General features: G+C 53.5%; 1 protein-coding gene across 2 annotated transcripts in view; it reads right to left on the bottom strand.

Annotated features, from left to right (window-relative positions):
- The window catches only part of SLC43A2 (solute carrier family 43 member 2), a 34,571-nt gene extending 21,654 nt beyond the window's left edge, over positions 1–12,917 (bottom strand). The window contains exons 1-5 of one of the 2 annotated variants that reach the window (XM_009903308.2): positions 12,825–12,917; positions 10,754–10,951; positions 2,561–2,750; positions 1,519–1,574; positions 715–791 (exon numbers count right to left, since the gene is read on the bottom strand). In XM_009903308.2, the coding sequence (XP_009901610.1) occupies positions 715–791; positions 1,519–1,574; positions 2,561–2,750; positions 10,754–10,913 (483 nt within the window). In that variant the 5' untranslated portion in view covers positions 10,914–10,951; positions 12,825–12,917. Of the gene's footprint in view, positions 1–714; positions 792–1,518; positions 1,575–1,891; positions 2,115–2,560; positions 2,751–10,753; positions 10,952–12,824 lie in introns of those variants that run through there. The other variant, XM_054166154.1, reaches the window with a different exon arrangement.
- Positions 12,918–14,394: the final 1,477 nt, after the last annotated feature.

Below are 14,394 nucleotides of genomic sequence, written 5' to 3'. Positions count from 1 at the left end.
CTCAGCAACAACCATTTTGCTGGGGTGAGATGCAAACTGCCATTCCACAAAGCTGCTCATTCCCAGCTGCAAGAGTTTGTGTCCTGCTGATCCTTCCTGCAGTACGTCAGTGCTAAATCCAGAGCAAACATACCCAGCCTCTGCCAGGTGGCTGAGCACTGCTTGTACAGGCATATGACAAGTCCTAGACAAAGGCACTTCCTTTTTCCCCTCCCCTCCTCCACCTGAGATGCAAGGGGTGGGTAGAAAAAAATAACAACTAAAAAAGACCAGGGGTAAAAAGCAGCCCTGGAATGCCATGAGGGTGGTGAGACACTGGAACAGGATGCCCAGGAGGGTGGCGGAAGCCTTATCCCTGAAGGCTTTTAAGGCCAGGCTGGATGGGACTCTGAGCAACATGATCTAGTGCGAGGTGTCCCTGCCCATGGCAGGGGGGTTGGAACTAGATGATCCCTGAGGTCTAGTGTGAGGTGCAGGGGGGTTGGAACTAGATGATCCTTGAGGTCCCTTCCAACCCTGACAATTCCGTGATTCTCTCCATGAATACCCAGTCAGAACTCAGCCTTTCAGGTAAAAGAGTGACTGCCCCTTTGTACCACAGGAAAACATGTGCTATTCAATCCACAGGCAAAAGAGCCACTTTGTTCTTTCCTGCTAGCCCAGCTCACAGCCACAAGAAGGAAAGAAAGGGTCAGGTAATAACTCTTCACTCACCGTGAGCGAGGTGAAGGTCATGCACATCCCACCGAAGCCGTTCAGAGCCAGCGCAATGAAGATCAGCACAGACAGAGCTGCAACAATATAACACCTGCCCTTAGCTTTGACTGGGGTGGAGAGGGAAAGCAGAGAGAGCCCTCAAGGCTTTGGTCCTCACATGTGAAAAGCCTCAGTGAATCAACACCCTCAGGACATGCCATGGCATCCCTGACCCAGCAACCATCTGCCCCGCCACACAGAGGGGAAGGGCCAGGGCTTTCCTCCAACACCAAGTTCAGGATGGGATCATTTCTCTCCAGGATGGAAGGGTTTCATTTCTCTGATGCACAGACTTGCTGATACAGCTTGTCTGAATGGGCCTTAAAAGGAAGATTTACTTGAAGAAACTGTATTCAAAGTGTTGTCTCACTATCTGGTCCTGAGAAGCAAACTCAGTTTATCCCTGGTGAGAAAACCGATTAGACCTTGTGTGCCATTCCCCAACCCTGGAAAGGCCATGAGCTTGTTTGAAGTTGCTGCTTCACAGGACCTGACTCTGCACAAATACAAAGCTGACAGCCTGGCTATCTCAGACATGTGGCCCTTACTGTGCCACTTCATGTTGTGAAACACCAACCCTTCCCAGAGCCACTTCCACAACCAGCAGATGCTTGGATTGTGCCCTCAGCAAGACCCCAGCAGAACACTGGGCACGTGACAGTCAGAGTACACAGTACCATGCTCACTTGTCTGCTTCACCCCCAAAACAAGCAAGCCACAGCCCCAAAGCCCTCCCAGCTGAGCAGAGAAGTTGGTACTCACAGTCTGGGTTACTGGCACCATAGGCAATCAGCACACAGGACACAGCAAAGCAGGCACTGAAAGAGAACCACAACCATGAGCGTCTTGGCCCTACACACAGCACATGACAGATGCATCCACCTCCTCAGCACCTTGTTGAGTAGCACAGTACAGTTTCTGTAAAAAACTAGCAACTTGGAAAGAAATATCTGGCTATTTCCCTGGATTTTACAGGCAAACCTTGCACAAGGGCTGAGGCAGCAACCTTTCCTCCCAGTACTGACAGCTCTCACTGGACCCAAATTCCCGACTGATTTTCACCTCAAGCTGACTGAAGCCAGCAGCAACCTTTGTTCCAGGGCTCAACTATGGTCAAAGCACTCACAGTCCTCACCTGCTCCTCTCTGGCAGAATCTGAGTCAGAAACTTGCCCTGTTTTTCCCCTGCTGTCTGCAGGCCAGTTTGTTTCCTGGGACAGTTCGGTACATTCAAATTCAGCAGTGCTGGGGTCCACTGTGCCAAATAAATCACTAATCCCTACATGCCATGACAGAAGCAGCTAACAACCTTGCTATCTGAGGCAGAAAGCAGCACACACCACATGGCAGAGAAGGGCCCTAGAAAAGGCAGGATGTGTTTATCCCCAAGTTAACTCCCCAGCTTGCAAATGATGATGTAACATCTTGGGTTTGTGCCTCTCAGGACATAGCTCCCAGCTCAAGGAAAAAGCTACCCATCATGACTCACAAATGACTCCACTCTTCCTCCAGGCTCCATCTGGTCAGGGAGCACAGAGCAACACTGGAGAGATGAAGTGTGGACACAGAGTCCTAGGCCCTTCCCTTATGGAGCAATCCACTGTGCTGGCCAAAAATCATCCCAGAGCTGCTCTGCTACCCTGTGTATAGCCAGCAGCTCCCAATAGGTCCCAGCCCCATCCCTCACACAGTTCCCGAGGCTGCAGAGATCCCATAACAGGCACAGCAGCAAAACAGCACCCATCTGCTCCAGCCAAGCCAGGAATTCAGCCCTCAGTTCACCCCCAGGAGCCCAGGATACCAACCTGCCAAGCAGCCGCAGCTTGCGAGGGCCATACTTGTCCATGACAATTCCCAGGGGCAGTGTGATTGCACTGAGCAGGAAGGACCCAATGGTGAAGGCCAAGTTCAGCATTTCATCCTGGGCATTGCAGGAAGGCCATTTGTGCTCTGAATCTGTGCTGTTGTCATACTGAGGGCCGCTGGTGATGTTTTCTACACGGGATGAGAAGAGGACCGTCGTGTTAGGATGTGGCTTGGAGCACTGCAGGAGGGAGGGAAGAGAAAGAGCCACACACACAGGGTGCCACAACACACTGGGCACACATCCTCCTGCACACTCCATTTGTTATTGTAATCAGAAATGGAGAATGGAAAGAAGAGGAGCAGAAGGAGAAGCAGGGGATCAGTTGCCTCGTCTTAGTATCAGGTGATAGAACAAGAGGAAATGCCCTGAAATTGCACCAGGGGAGGCTTAGGTTGGATATTAGGAAAAATTCCTTTCCTGCAAGAGTGGCCAGGGATTGGAACAGGCTGCCCAGGGAGGTGGTAGAATCACCATCCCAGGAGGTGTTCAAGCACCAAGCAGACATGGCACTCTGGGACGTAGTTTAACAGCCACGGTGGTGTTATGTTGAAGGCTGAACTCCATCTCGGAGGTCGTTTTCCAACTGAAACAATTCTGTGGCTCTGTGACAAGAGAAACCTGATGAGCTCAGCTGGGAGCAGGAAAGGGGTGCACAGACACCCAGGGCACAGCCTTGGCAGCTCCAGGGGACTAAACCCAGCAAAGCCTGAAGACACCAATACAAAAACAAGGTCCTGCTAATCTGCAACTGGCACATCCAAGCAGCTCTTCTCTGTAACTAAACTGGGAGTGATAATTGCAGCCAAATTGGTTATTTTGGGTCCAGTCACTGGGCTGACAAGTCCTGGCACAGAGCTACAGCCTGCTCAAATGAAAAGCTTCCTACCCTCACTGCGGATCCAGGGATGAGAAATGGCTTTGCAGTAGCCACTCTGCTCTGCTCCTGAAAAATCCTTCCTGGATTTAACTACCCTGTTCCCAGGAGGGCTGGCAGCTCACCTGCCTTCTCCATTTGTTAAAGGACTGATGCTTCTTTAATTTCTGCCCCATAATTAGCATTTTCTATTCTTTCCAAGTGGGTTTAGGCCATACAGATCAGTTGTCATCTCCAGCTTTCTGTTCTTGCCCTTACATGAGGAACTCTGCAAGCGAACTCCCACGCTGAACAGAGCCCACGTTGTTTAAGAGACAGAGACAGGACAGTTTAAACCAAATAAATAAATAAATGAAAGAAAGAAGTTCCCTTTTCTCTGCAACAGCAGTTTTACTGCCTCATCTCAACTCTGCTCCTGTCACAAGCCTACTCCAAGGTGGCTTACAACTCCTCAGCAAGCCCATGTGCCTGTGCCTTTAGACTGTTACCAACTCAGAGCTCTGGTGCACTCCAGCTCTCCTTCTCTCCTTCTCCCAGAGCTTATCTGGCTTAGAAGTAACCTTTGTTGGCATGACAAAGCACTTGCTTTCTTACTGCTGCAGGCCAGTGACAGAAAATGCTCTCCTCCACATTTAACAACACTGAATTTTCTCAGGTCAATGGAAAGAGGAAGTCACCCACACACCCATCCACATGAAGCAAGAACTAGAGGTTCCCAGGGAGCTGTGCTTAGTTAATTAGCAGGAATCCCCCATGTACAAGTGACTTCACATTCACGCCTTGATGCAGCTCATGGAGGAGATCCCCTTGGCTGCTTTCATGCTCCGGGCATCTCTGGAGATCACAACACCCCACTTGCAACTTCTCTTCTACCTAAGCCTCAGCACCTTTACAGTTGCTGGTTTCACCCTGGTTCTATCTGGCCAAAACAACTCTCCCAGCTTTGTGTCCATTGCAAACAAATTGTGCTCCACCTTCCAGACATGAGGTATTAGCAGGAATTCAGGTGCCAATATCCAGGGCTTCTGAGCTGCTGCCTGCAAACCTTGCCCTGTCCCCTCCCAGCACTCCAGGGAAGGTGCATGCCATTTCTCACCATTTACATTGCTCCCAAGGTATTGACCTTGGTGAGTGCTCTTACCACACACTAAGATGGTCTCAGACTGCCTGTGGGCAGTTACAACTGTTTGTTCCTTCTCTTTGCCTTGTGCTACTGATTTAATAGCTTAATCTGCCCCTATCTTGCCCTGCTAGTCATGGATAGCCAGAGTAAGCAGCAGAGATATCCCTAAAAGGCCACATGCCCTATCAGCAGCCTTCCAGCCAGAAGGTCCCAAGTTACATCCTTAGAAATCAGTCCTGGACAGACGTGGGAGGATGTCTCCAATTTTCACACTACACCTCGACCCACTCTGCCCTCACAACCTTCTCATGGTGCATCATCCCAGGATCTTAAACACCGACTTCTGGCAGCACCTCAATGAAGCAGGCACAGCACACAGCTTCGTACACAGCATTGAGGCTTTTTGGGCTCTCCACAAAGATAAATTCATAGGAAACAGATGTGGGTGAGAGGTTAAACTTGGGAAAACAAGGCAGGGGGTGGGGGGAGTGGGGAAGAGAGACAAAGTAGCAGTGGTTTCCCTGTGTCAGCACTCTACAGAGATAGCTCAGCTGTGGAGTGGAAGAAGGGTGGAGGAACAGGGATAGTGCAGTGACCTTATAACTCCTGGCTGCATGTGTTAAAAGAGCCTGTCAGCCCTCCCCAGGAAGGGATCTCAAAAGAGAAATATTCAGCATTTACAGCTGGAGTAGATGAATTGCTGCTAATGTATTGACATGTACAGTTGCAACATGACCCCAAGGAGCTCCCTCAGCACATGCCTGCTAGCAGACCCTTTGATGGCACCCACGAGGAGCAACAGCACCAGCGGGCAAAGAGGACACAGCTCAGAAACAGCAAGGAAACTTGGCCCTCTCTGAAGACATGCTGAAGCCAGGAAGGCTGGGAACAGGGCACCAAGCTTTAGTGCCTGCTTGTACCAACCACCTTGTTTACAGCTGCTCATTGCCAGCTCCAAGGAGGGGCAGGGCAACAGGGCTGTGTGGAAATACAAATTGTTTGTGAAAATAGAAGCAACCCCTGAGCAACAAGAGAAGATCCACTGAGGCGTAATGGAAATGATTCCAGCAGCCCCTGGCACTCTGACACCCTCTGATCCTTTGAGCCACCTCCATAAATAGAACATATCGGAGGGGCTGCAGGTGTGTGCAGCATGCACCAAGCCCAGCCAATAGCTGTCTCATTGGGGAGCACAGATTCATGTGCCAGATCGCCAGCACAGGACAGCGAGTGGCAGCAGATGACACACAGCTAGGAGGAGATTAATGGGCAGAGAACCTGCCTGACTACTCACCTACCTAATGCACCCAGTTACAGCAAACAGCAGTTTCCCTCAGGTCCTGCTCCAGATCAGCTCGCACCACACTGCTGGAGAAAGTCTCCTATGTGCCTGGCTCCATCTGCAGCAGTGCTTTGGGGAAGGGCTGTCTGCATGCAGGCAGTGGTGCCCTCACCCAAGTACTCCTGCCAGGGCCACCTGCATGCGGGCACGCCGGGTCTGACACGCCAGAGTGCCACCCTGCATGCGGGCACGCCGGGCCTGACACGCCAGCGTGCCACCCTGCATGCAGGCACGCCGGGTCTGACACACCAGCGTGCCACCCTGCATGCGGGCACGCCGGGCCTGACACGCCAGCGTGCCACCCTGCATGCGGGCACGCCGGGCCTGACGCACCAGAGTGCCACCCTGCATGCAGGCACGCCGGGCCTGACACACCAGCGTGCCACCCTGCATGCGGGCACGCCGGGCCTGACACACCAGCGTGCCACCCGGGTGAGCCAGCAGCACAGCCTCGGTCCACGTGCGCTCGCTGCTGCCTCACTGTCAAGCCAGAAGAAGCTGCAAGTCTTCTATCAGTAATTACAAGAACACGCTGCCTATTTTTACAGCACTCCCCCTACAAGCAGCAGGATTTCTACTGCCCAATTAGTAGTTCAAGTTACTATTTAAAGCATGACAGCTTAGGTGAGAGAAGGCTGCCTCAGTAATCATTTATGTCAAGCTCGTCGCTGGGATTTGTTCAGGCTGTTACTGGAACATTTAAAGCCAACCTGTCTCCCAAATTAAGTGCTGCAGGTTTCATGAGAGGGTCAATCATTAACTGCTCTTTGCTGACCTCTGCAAATCCCAGGCACACACCATGTTCCCAGAGGAACGCCTGGCTCTTTCAGGAGTGACTGCCATCTCAGACAGCAGAGAGGAGCTTTCCTTTCATCTTGTTTCATGGATCAGGCTGAGCCAAGCAGGCAAGACACCCACAGTCACCCTGGCAATAGCTCTCTGGGACACAGCTTGCACAGCCTCACTTTCCTTTTTGTTTTTTAATGGTGTTTTTCTTTTTTAAAGGTGGGGGAGAGGAGGAAGATGAAATGAGGGCCAAGGAGACTGGGAGCATTGGTTGAAAAGAAATTTAGAAGGGGGGGGGTTAGGGGGGAAAGAAATCAAATCCCAGTGAAAGACATGTGCAAACAACTGATCTGCAGCCTGCCCACATACGAACATGTTTTTGCTTTTCAGGATGGTGTCATGCTTCTGGGAACTGGGAGGAGATGTTCTTGCTTTAGACCGCTGCAAATGCAATTTATTCGGGTTTCCCTCTCCGCCTGTCCACCCACTTGCACGTCCAGGACCCCCGCTCTGGGCTCTCGGCTGAAAGCTGAGGCGGAGTCCCCAGTTAAGCTGCTGCTCCCTCCCCAGCTGCGGTTTCATTTTGCAGCAATTCTCACCCGGGGCTGGCACCTTCCCCTGCAGCTCTCCATACCCCCGACAGCTGCTAATCAGCACACTCTGTTTCCTGTAGAAATTGAACATTTACCACATTTACTCTTTTCCTGTTTACAGGGTCACATGTGCAGACTTTCCACAAGCCACCATCCCCATCTTACCAACCTTGGAACCAGCCTTCAGCCTGCAAGCTCCCCACCACAGACCCCCAAATAAAACACGAGCAAAGAGCTGTTGAGGCAGCTCCTTCCTCCTATGCCCCTGTCAAGCTGTAAGGGAATTAGTTTATCATCCCTTTGCTTTTCCGCAGCCATGTCCTAGAGGAAAGCCCTCTGTCCAGCTGGCTCCTTATCTCTGCTCTTTGTGAGCAGATTATCAAACTCAAGATTATTTTTTTTCCTCCTTCTTCTTAAACATGTCTGGGTTCCTGGAGTTTCCCAACCCCAGGTAGCATCACAGCAACGCAAGACCCTGACCAGATCAAGTTCCCCATCAGCTGATAAAGCCCAAATCCCGATAAAGAATGTGGAATCAGCACTTGCACCGAAGAAAAGATGCTGCTTCAGTTGGTTAAAGGCCAAGCAGTAGTGTAGTAAAAGTAAAATGGGAACAAAGTGCTACTACCAGACTCCTTGTCAGCAAATTTCAAACATACCTCTCAGGATGTGGCCAAACCTGCTGCCCAGAACGAGCACACCCCCCAACCCCCAAACTCCCACTCTGTTGCACAATTGCCTGAAAAATATTTGCCATTTTGATGTGCCTTTTTTACTGTTATTTTTCTTCTTTTCCCTAGGAGTCCATCTCCACCCCTCACAAAAATGAGGTAGAGTCCAGTGGAGCCCACAGGTTTGCACAGTGGTCAAGTAAAACCCAATAGCAGAAGCCAAGGGCAAGGCAAGGGACTCAACAGGAAGACAAGGAGCCCTTCATGAGCTAGAGTCACTTTCTGGGCAGCTGCTGCTACCTTCAGAGAAGAGCCTGCAGAAGGGACAAGGTCTAGTTCTCTCTTTCAGTGGAAGGCATCACAAAGTGCAAGAGCTTTTGCTGACAAATGGAAAGCCCTGCCAAGAACCTTTGGCTCATTAGGAAAAGTCTTTTTTTTTTTTGCAATACTTCCATGCACACAGCAGCATTAGGAACAACAAGTGCCCAAAGGCTACTTAGTTATTTGTTTGCACCAAGCTGCCAAGCCAAGCACCCGCTCAGCCTGCAGGACTCAATGGGTTGTGCTGAGGAAGGCAACCACTGGGCCATCCTAATCCCAGCAAAGGTCAAACTCGGCTTGGTCCTGGTCATTCAGTGGCTGCTGCAGGGCAGCTGTGAGGGAATCTTTGAGGGAGCCTGCTCTCTCAGCACCTGGACCTAGGACTCTTCCCTACCAAGTCACTGAAACTATTATAATGAGGATGAAAACCAGAGGAAGGGAAATGAATAAAGCATGGAGGAACCTGGGAACCAGCCTGACTAGTCCCTGCTGCTCATCACAGAGCTCAGCAGTGATGGCCAGATATTTGAGGACAATGAGAACATTTGACTACATAAATTTCTTTACAGAGGTTAAGTTCTCTTGCCTCAGGGCACAGGCTGGTCGCTGGGAGAAGAAATCGCCCCCAGGGCAGCAGTTTCACCGCGGTTCAAACACGTGCAGCTTTCCTGTGGTCTGTGGCATGGGCACTCCCAAGGGGGGGAGCCAGACAAACCCCAGACTGGCAAACAAGGGTGAGGAGCCAAGGTGAATCTCACTGATTGGGCACAAAGGCAGATGAATTGAAAACAATCAAAGCAAAGAGTAAGAGGTGGGCCCCAAGTGAAATGTGGGGCTTTTGTCAAGCAGGGCACATCTCAGGAAGCAGAGAGGAAAATGGCTGCTGTCAAAGACACTCAGCATTTGCTTATCAACTCCTGTGGTTTATCTCAGTGGCAGAAAGCCTCCACCCGAGAGGTTTAATGAGATCTTACAAAGGCCTGTGATAAAGTCACCACACCTTAGCAAGGACTGAGCAGCCTTGAGCAGGAGTCCTCAATGGTTTCCAGCCTCTGAGAACTCTCCCTAAGAGTTTGGAGTGCTGCTGGACACCGAGGGACATGGACACACCTGGAAGCATTGCTCTATGAGCAGAGCAGAGGATGGAGATCAAGCAGCTAAACTACAGCTGGTAGAAAGCTCCTACCCGTGCATGTTCCCCACCTTCACCAACAGACTCTGCAGCCCCACACAAACACACACAAAGCAGAAGACTGTAACAAACTGCTGGTAAGTAAGGAAAAAGCCCAAACATACACAAAGTAGAAAAAGACTGTAACAAACTGCTGGTAAATAAGGAAAAGCAACAACAAAGTATTGTCACAACTATTCACAGTTACTTTTTGCTTGGATTTTGTTTCCCCACACTTCAGCTTTCCCCCACTATGCTCAGCCAATTTCCACTGAGGCACATACAATCCTAGAATCATTTTGGTCCATACCCTTATTTCCCACTCCTGTTCTTTCCCTGCTGCTTCCTCCTCCATCCCCCTGCTCACCAGCCCTGAATGGGCTGCTTCACCTCCTCACTTCATCCACCACACATCTCTGGGCAAAGTCCAAACACCTTCAAACTCGGTTATTCCTTTTCTCTGACCACTTGCAAGCCTTCTGTCACTAAAGCAGCTTTCCAAATCCATACCCTCAGGTTCCTTTCAACCCTGCCATCCACACTACCACACTGTGGGATTCCCCAAACCACAGTTCTCTCTGTGTCCAGGATGGGGATATATGTACAGCCACATGTTGTTTCTCCCAGGGTTACCCTTCCCACACCACAAGATTGCCTCTTTCCCTGCAAGGCTGTGTCTGCAACATGAACAACTGCTTCTTCTGGCTGGGCCAGATAAGTAGATCTCAAGCCCTCAGAGACACAGCCTGGTTTGAGCACATCCTGGATGTTTGAAAAAGGAGAAGAAGAAACCGTCAGTAGCATTTACCTCTGCGACCTCTTACTGGGCTCCACTAATCTTATTGTCACCCACGCTCTTCTCTTTCCTCCTGCTAAGGAGAAAGTGCCTGTCATTTCCTTCTGCAAACTCAGGACACCCTCCCTGCAAATCATCTTCTTCCAGAACCCAGTGGGCCTTCCCTTGCAGAGGACAGCCAGGCCACCACGCAGAGGACAGCCAGGCCACCACGCAGAGGAAGAACCCGTGGCCAAGGCTGTCAAAAAAACCTTTTCCTAATCTTTAAGACTTCTTTTACAGTTGCTCTGCAAATCAACAACAACAACTACAGGCACCACAAGGATGCCATCAAGTTGGAAAAGGAGCACACATCCCTTCTACCCTGGGGCTGAGCTCAGCCCTGCTCTAGCCAGTTCCACACCACTCAGAGTCAGGGAACCACACCAGCAACTTCTCCACACAGCATCCTTACCTGACTCATCACACAGGTAAGAATAAAACCCTTCTGCTTTCAGCATGATGAGGAGGGACCCCCAGCCCAGCAGGACAGCAGAGAAGAGCAGGTTCTCAACGATGGCTGTGGATGCCATCCACCAGCGCCGGCGATGGGCGGTAGCAAGGGTCGGTGCCATCGCTGCCTGGTTAGATGGCCCTGGTCTAGAATCTCAACCTGCAGGGGACCAGAACAACATCCAGTCAGTGCCATTCCACAGCCACAGCATGTGCTACTCACAGTGAAACAAGAAAACAGCCCATAGTTTAAGAAGAGATCTCTCTACTGGAACACAAGCAAGCCTGCCTGCTGAATGTAAGGCACTCAGGTGTAAAACTTGTTTTAGCAGGTGCCAGCTTGCCATGTCACCTGGAGGGATAAGGGAGCACAGGTGCCCTTGGAGTAGCCCCTCCAGCACACACACCCCATGCAGGAGAGGAGCATTCAAGGTCTCCGTTCCACTTCCCAAGCAACAGGTATGAAAAAGCAGCAAACATCAACTGCCTGGAGCCCACTCCCCCATCGCCTGTATGGGACAGGGGGCCCCTCTGTAAGGTAGCAAGAAAACACATGCCAGAGCAAGGGGCTTCAGCCAGCACTCTGGTCCCCAGGCTGCTTGCAGGCACAGACTGGCACTGGGGACAGCCCTAAATTCAGTGACCCACTAGACCTGTTCTGCCCCATGCAAGAGCACGGATCTGCTCAGCAAGGTGAGCATGGATCCTATACATGCCATTGGTTCTATATACAGTTTATACCACAGATGGCTCATCAAGGAGCCCTTTTTGTTAACTGCTGGACTGCCCTGCTGGGATACAGGGTGGGCCACATCCTGTCCTTTTCTAGCTGTGCAGACAGCCAAGTGCACTGGCCAGGACAGCCCCTGGCACATACTGCTCCATCCTTGGACTGCACCATGGATGCTGCACAGCTGGATCAACAGTCTCCAACTCCACCTGTCCCAGTCCCAGAGATCCATGAATGAGCAGCAGATTTGGGAGCAGACCTTGCTGGCCAAGGGGCTGCTCTGGGGAGCTCTGAGGTGCACAGCACCAGGGCCAACCCTGGGTCATAAGGCGGGTGGCCATTTTAGACGAGTCTTTTCCCAGAGCAGAGCATGCCTCAATCATGCCCTGTGTAGAAATCGACCGGCTACACACCACGGCCAGGGCAGTTTCTCAGGGCTTTCCATAGGGCAGAAACCCCAGGGTGCTTTGAGGAAGTGAGGGTCCAGCCCAGCTCCTTTCAAGGATGCCAAGAGACCAGGGCTGCCCTCCAGCCACAGCAGCTGGTATAGAGACCCTCTGCCCCAGGAAGCCAGCCAACAGCTCTGCCCCTCCACCCACGCACGCCCACCCACCGCGCAGGCCCACTCCCCCAGCACAGCCCACAACGCATTTCCTCCACCATCAGCTCCCCTTCCTCACCCCTGCCCCCATACGTCCTCTCCCCAGCCCCACATGTCCTTCCTCAGCACAGAGCCCCTCTGTGACAAGAAGTACAGCCTGTTTCTCCCCTACAAGTTCCCCCTCCCCGTGCACCTCATTCCCCCCAACTCACCCCGCTCCCCACCCACACCCTCCCCACGCATGCTGCACTCCCTTCATCATGCACCCAGCTCTCCCCAAACAGTCCTGCTGCATCCTGCCCTTCTCTTCCCCGACCAGTGCACCCTGCTCCCTACCCACGGCTCACGTACCCGGCTCTCCTACACCAAACCCCTCTTCCTCCAGCGCACGCCACTCCCACGCACGAATCCCCCTACGCACCCTCCTCTCCCCCTGACCCCCAACACCCCCCGTTCCCCCCCAAAGCACCTCTTCCCTCCCCACATCTCCCTTCACGCACTCTGCTACCCCCGCTCCGCTACAAACCTCACCCCACGCAAATCTCACCCCACTCTCCCCCTCACGCAGAGCCCACCCACCACCCCCCCCGTACAAACCCGACCCTGAACGCACAAGCGCATCCCCCCTCCCGCACCGCATGCAGCCCCACGGCGCACCCCCCGCTCTCTCTTTCCCACCCCCCCGGCCCCCCCGGAGCTCACTCTGCGCCGCACCCCCCGCTCCGCGCCGCCGCCGCGCTCCCACCCGGGGTTTTTATCCGTCCTCCGGAGCAAACAGCCGCCGCCGCTGATTGGTTGTCATACCGGCCAATGACAGCGCGCGCCGGTGCCACCAGGGCACGTGCCGGGCCTCTCGCCCCTCCCGGTACCCCTCCCGGTATCCTCCGGTACCCCTGAGTACCCCTCCCGGTACCCCTCGAGTACCTCCCCGGTGCCTCCAACCAGATATCCCTAGGGTGTGTCGCTCCAGTACCCTTCAGTACTCCTCTCCGGTATCCCCCAGGGACCTTCCCGGTACCTTCCTCCCAGTACCGTCAGGTACTCTCCACTGGTACCCCTCAGTACCCCTTTTCGGTATCGCCGCGGTATCCCTCCCGGTATCTCCAGGTACCCCTCCCAGTATCCCCCGGATACCTCCCCAGTACCTCAACCCCTCCGATACCACTCGGGTATCCCTCCCGGTACCACCCGGTACTCCTCTTTAGTATCCCGCCGGTACCCACCCTGGGTACTACCCTCCCGGTACCCCTCGCACCGGGATGCCACCGGGCTCTCCCGGGCCAGGCGGGCACAACAACGGGCGGCACTGCGGGGCACAGCGGGCGGTGCTCCCGAGCAGCCTCGGCACGCTACCCTCATCGCCGGGGACAGCGACAGCGGAGTGGGGATGGGACTCGCCGCCTTCCAGGGAGAAGGGAGGAAAACGGGAGGGGATGCCGGGCGTGGCGGAGCGACTAGAGGCCCCCGGCGGCCCGCCCGCTCCACCTCCCGGCACTGCGCGGTTCCGCAGCGACAGCGGGAAATTCCCTGCGGGTTTTGGGGCTGGTTGCTGTCGGTCTCCACCGGCCCCGGGTGGCAACCGGGAGAGCTGCAGTGCGCTGACCGCAGAACAGCGGAATGAGCGCCCGCCGGGCGCACGGAGCCATTTCGATCACGGCACCGGCCCTGTGTCGGGGCACAGGATCCATTCTGAAAAGCCCTCCTGCTCCCGTGCCTGCGGAGGGAACCGACAAGCTGCCCCCTGTTAAAGGGCCGTTTGGGGAGCAACATAGCCAACACACGGCCGGGGCTGGCAGCTGGGTAGGGGGGAACGGGCCCTAGAGAGCCCCCAGCCCACGGCCACAGCTGATGTTCTGGGAAATAGAAGCAAAATTGGTGGAAGGCACCAGAGCTCTGCTCTCTTTTTACACTGAATCATTTCCCTGAGCGTTCCTCTGCCGGATGTCTCATCCTGCACAAACCCACCACCCATCGATGAGGTCTTGGGCCAGCAGGGGTGGCCATACACCCCTGGAAACATTGATGGAGAACCTTTTCTGTGCCACAGGAGATGAAAACAGTGCTTGCAGCAGGTAAACATCTCTGAGTCCTCAGCAGCAGCCGAGGGCCTGGACAGACAGATGGACGTGCACCTACCCCTGCATCTCTGAGAAAGGGGGAGGCTGTGGTGGGTGGGGAGGAAACTCCTGGGCTCTGGGCTAAGGGTCAAACGTTGCAACAGCTGGAAAGTGGATTGAAGCCCAAAGCAAACAAAACAAAAAGCCCAAAGGAA

This window comes from Dryobates pubescens, chromosome 13, assembly GCF_014839835.1.
Source record: "Dryobates pubescens isolate bDryPub1 chromosome 13, bDryPub1.pri, whole genome shotgun sequence".
NCBI lineage: Eukaryota > Metazoa > Chordata > Aves > Piciformes > Picidae > Dryobates > Dryobates pubescens.
The sequence above is the reverse complement of the archived record's forward strand: the minus strand, read 5'-3'. Positions and strand labels throughout refer to the sequence as shown.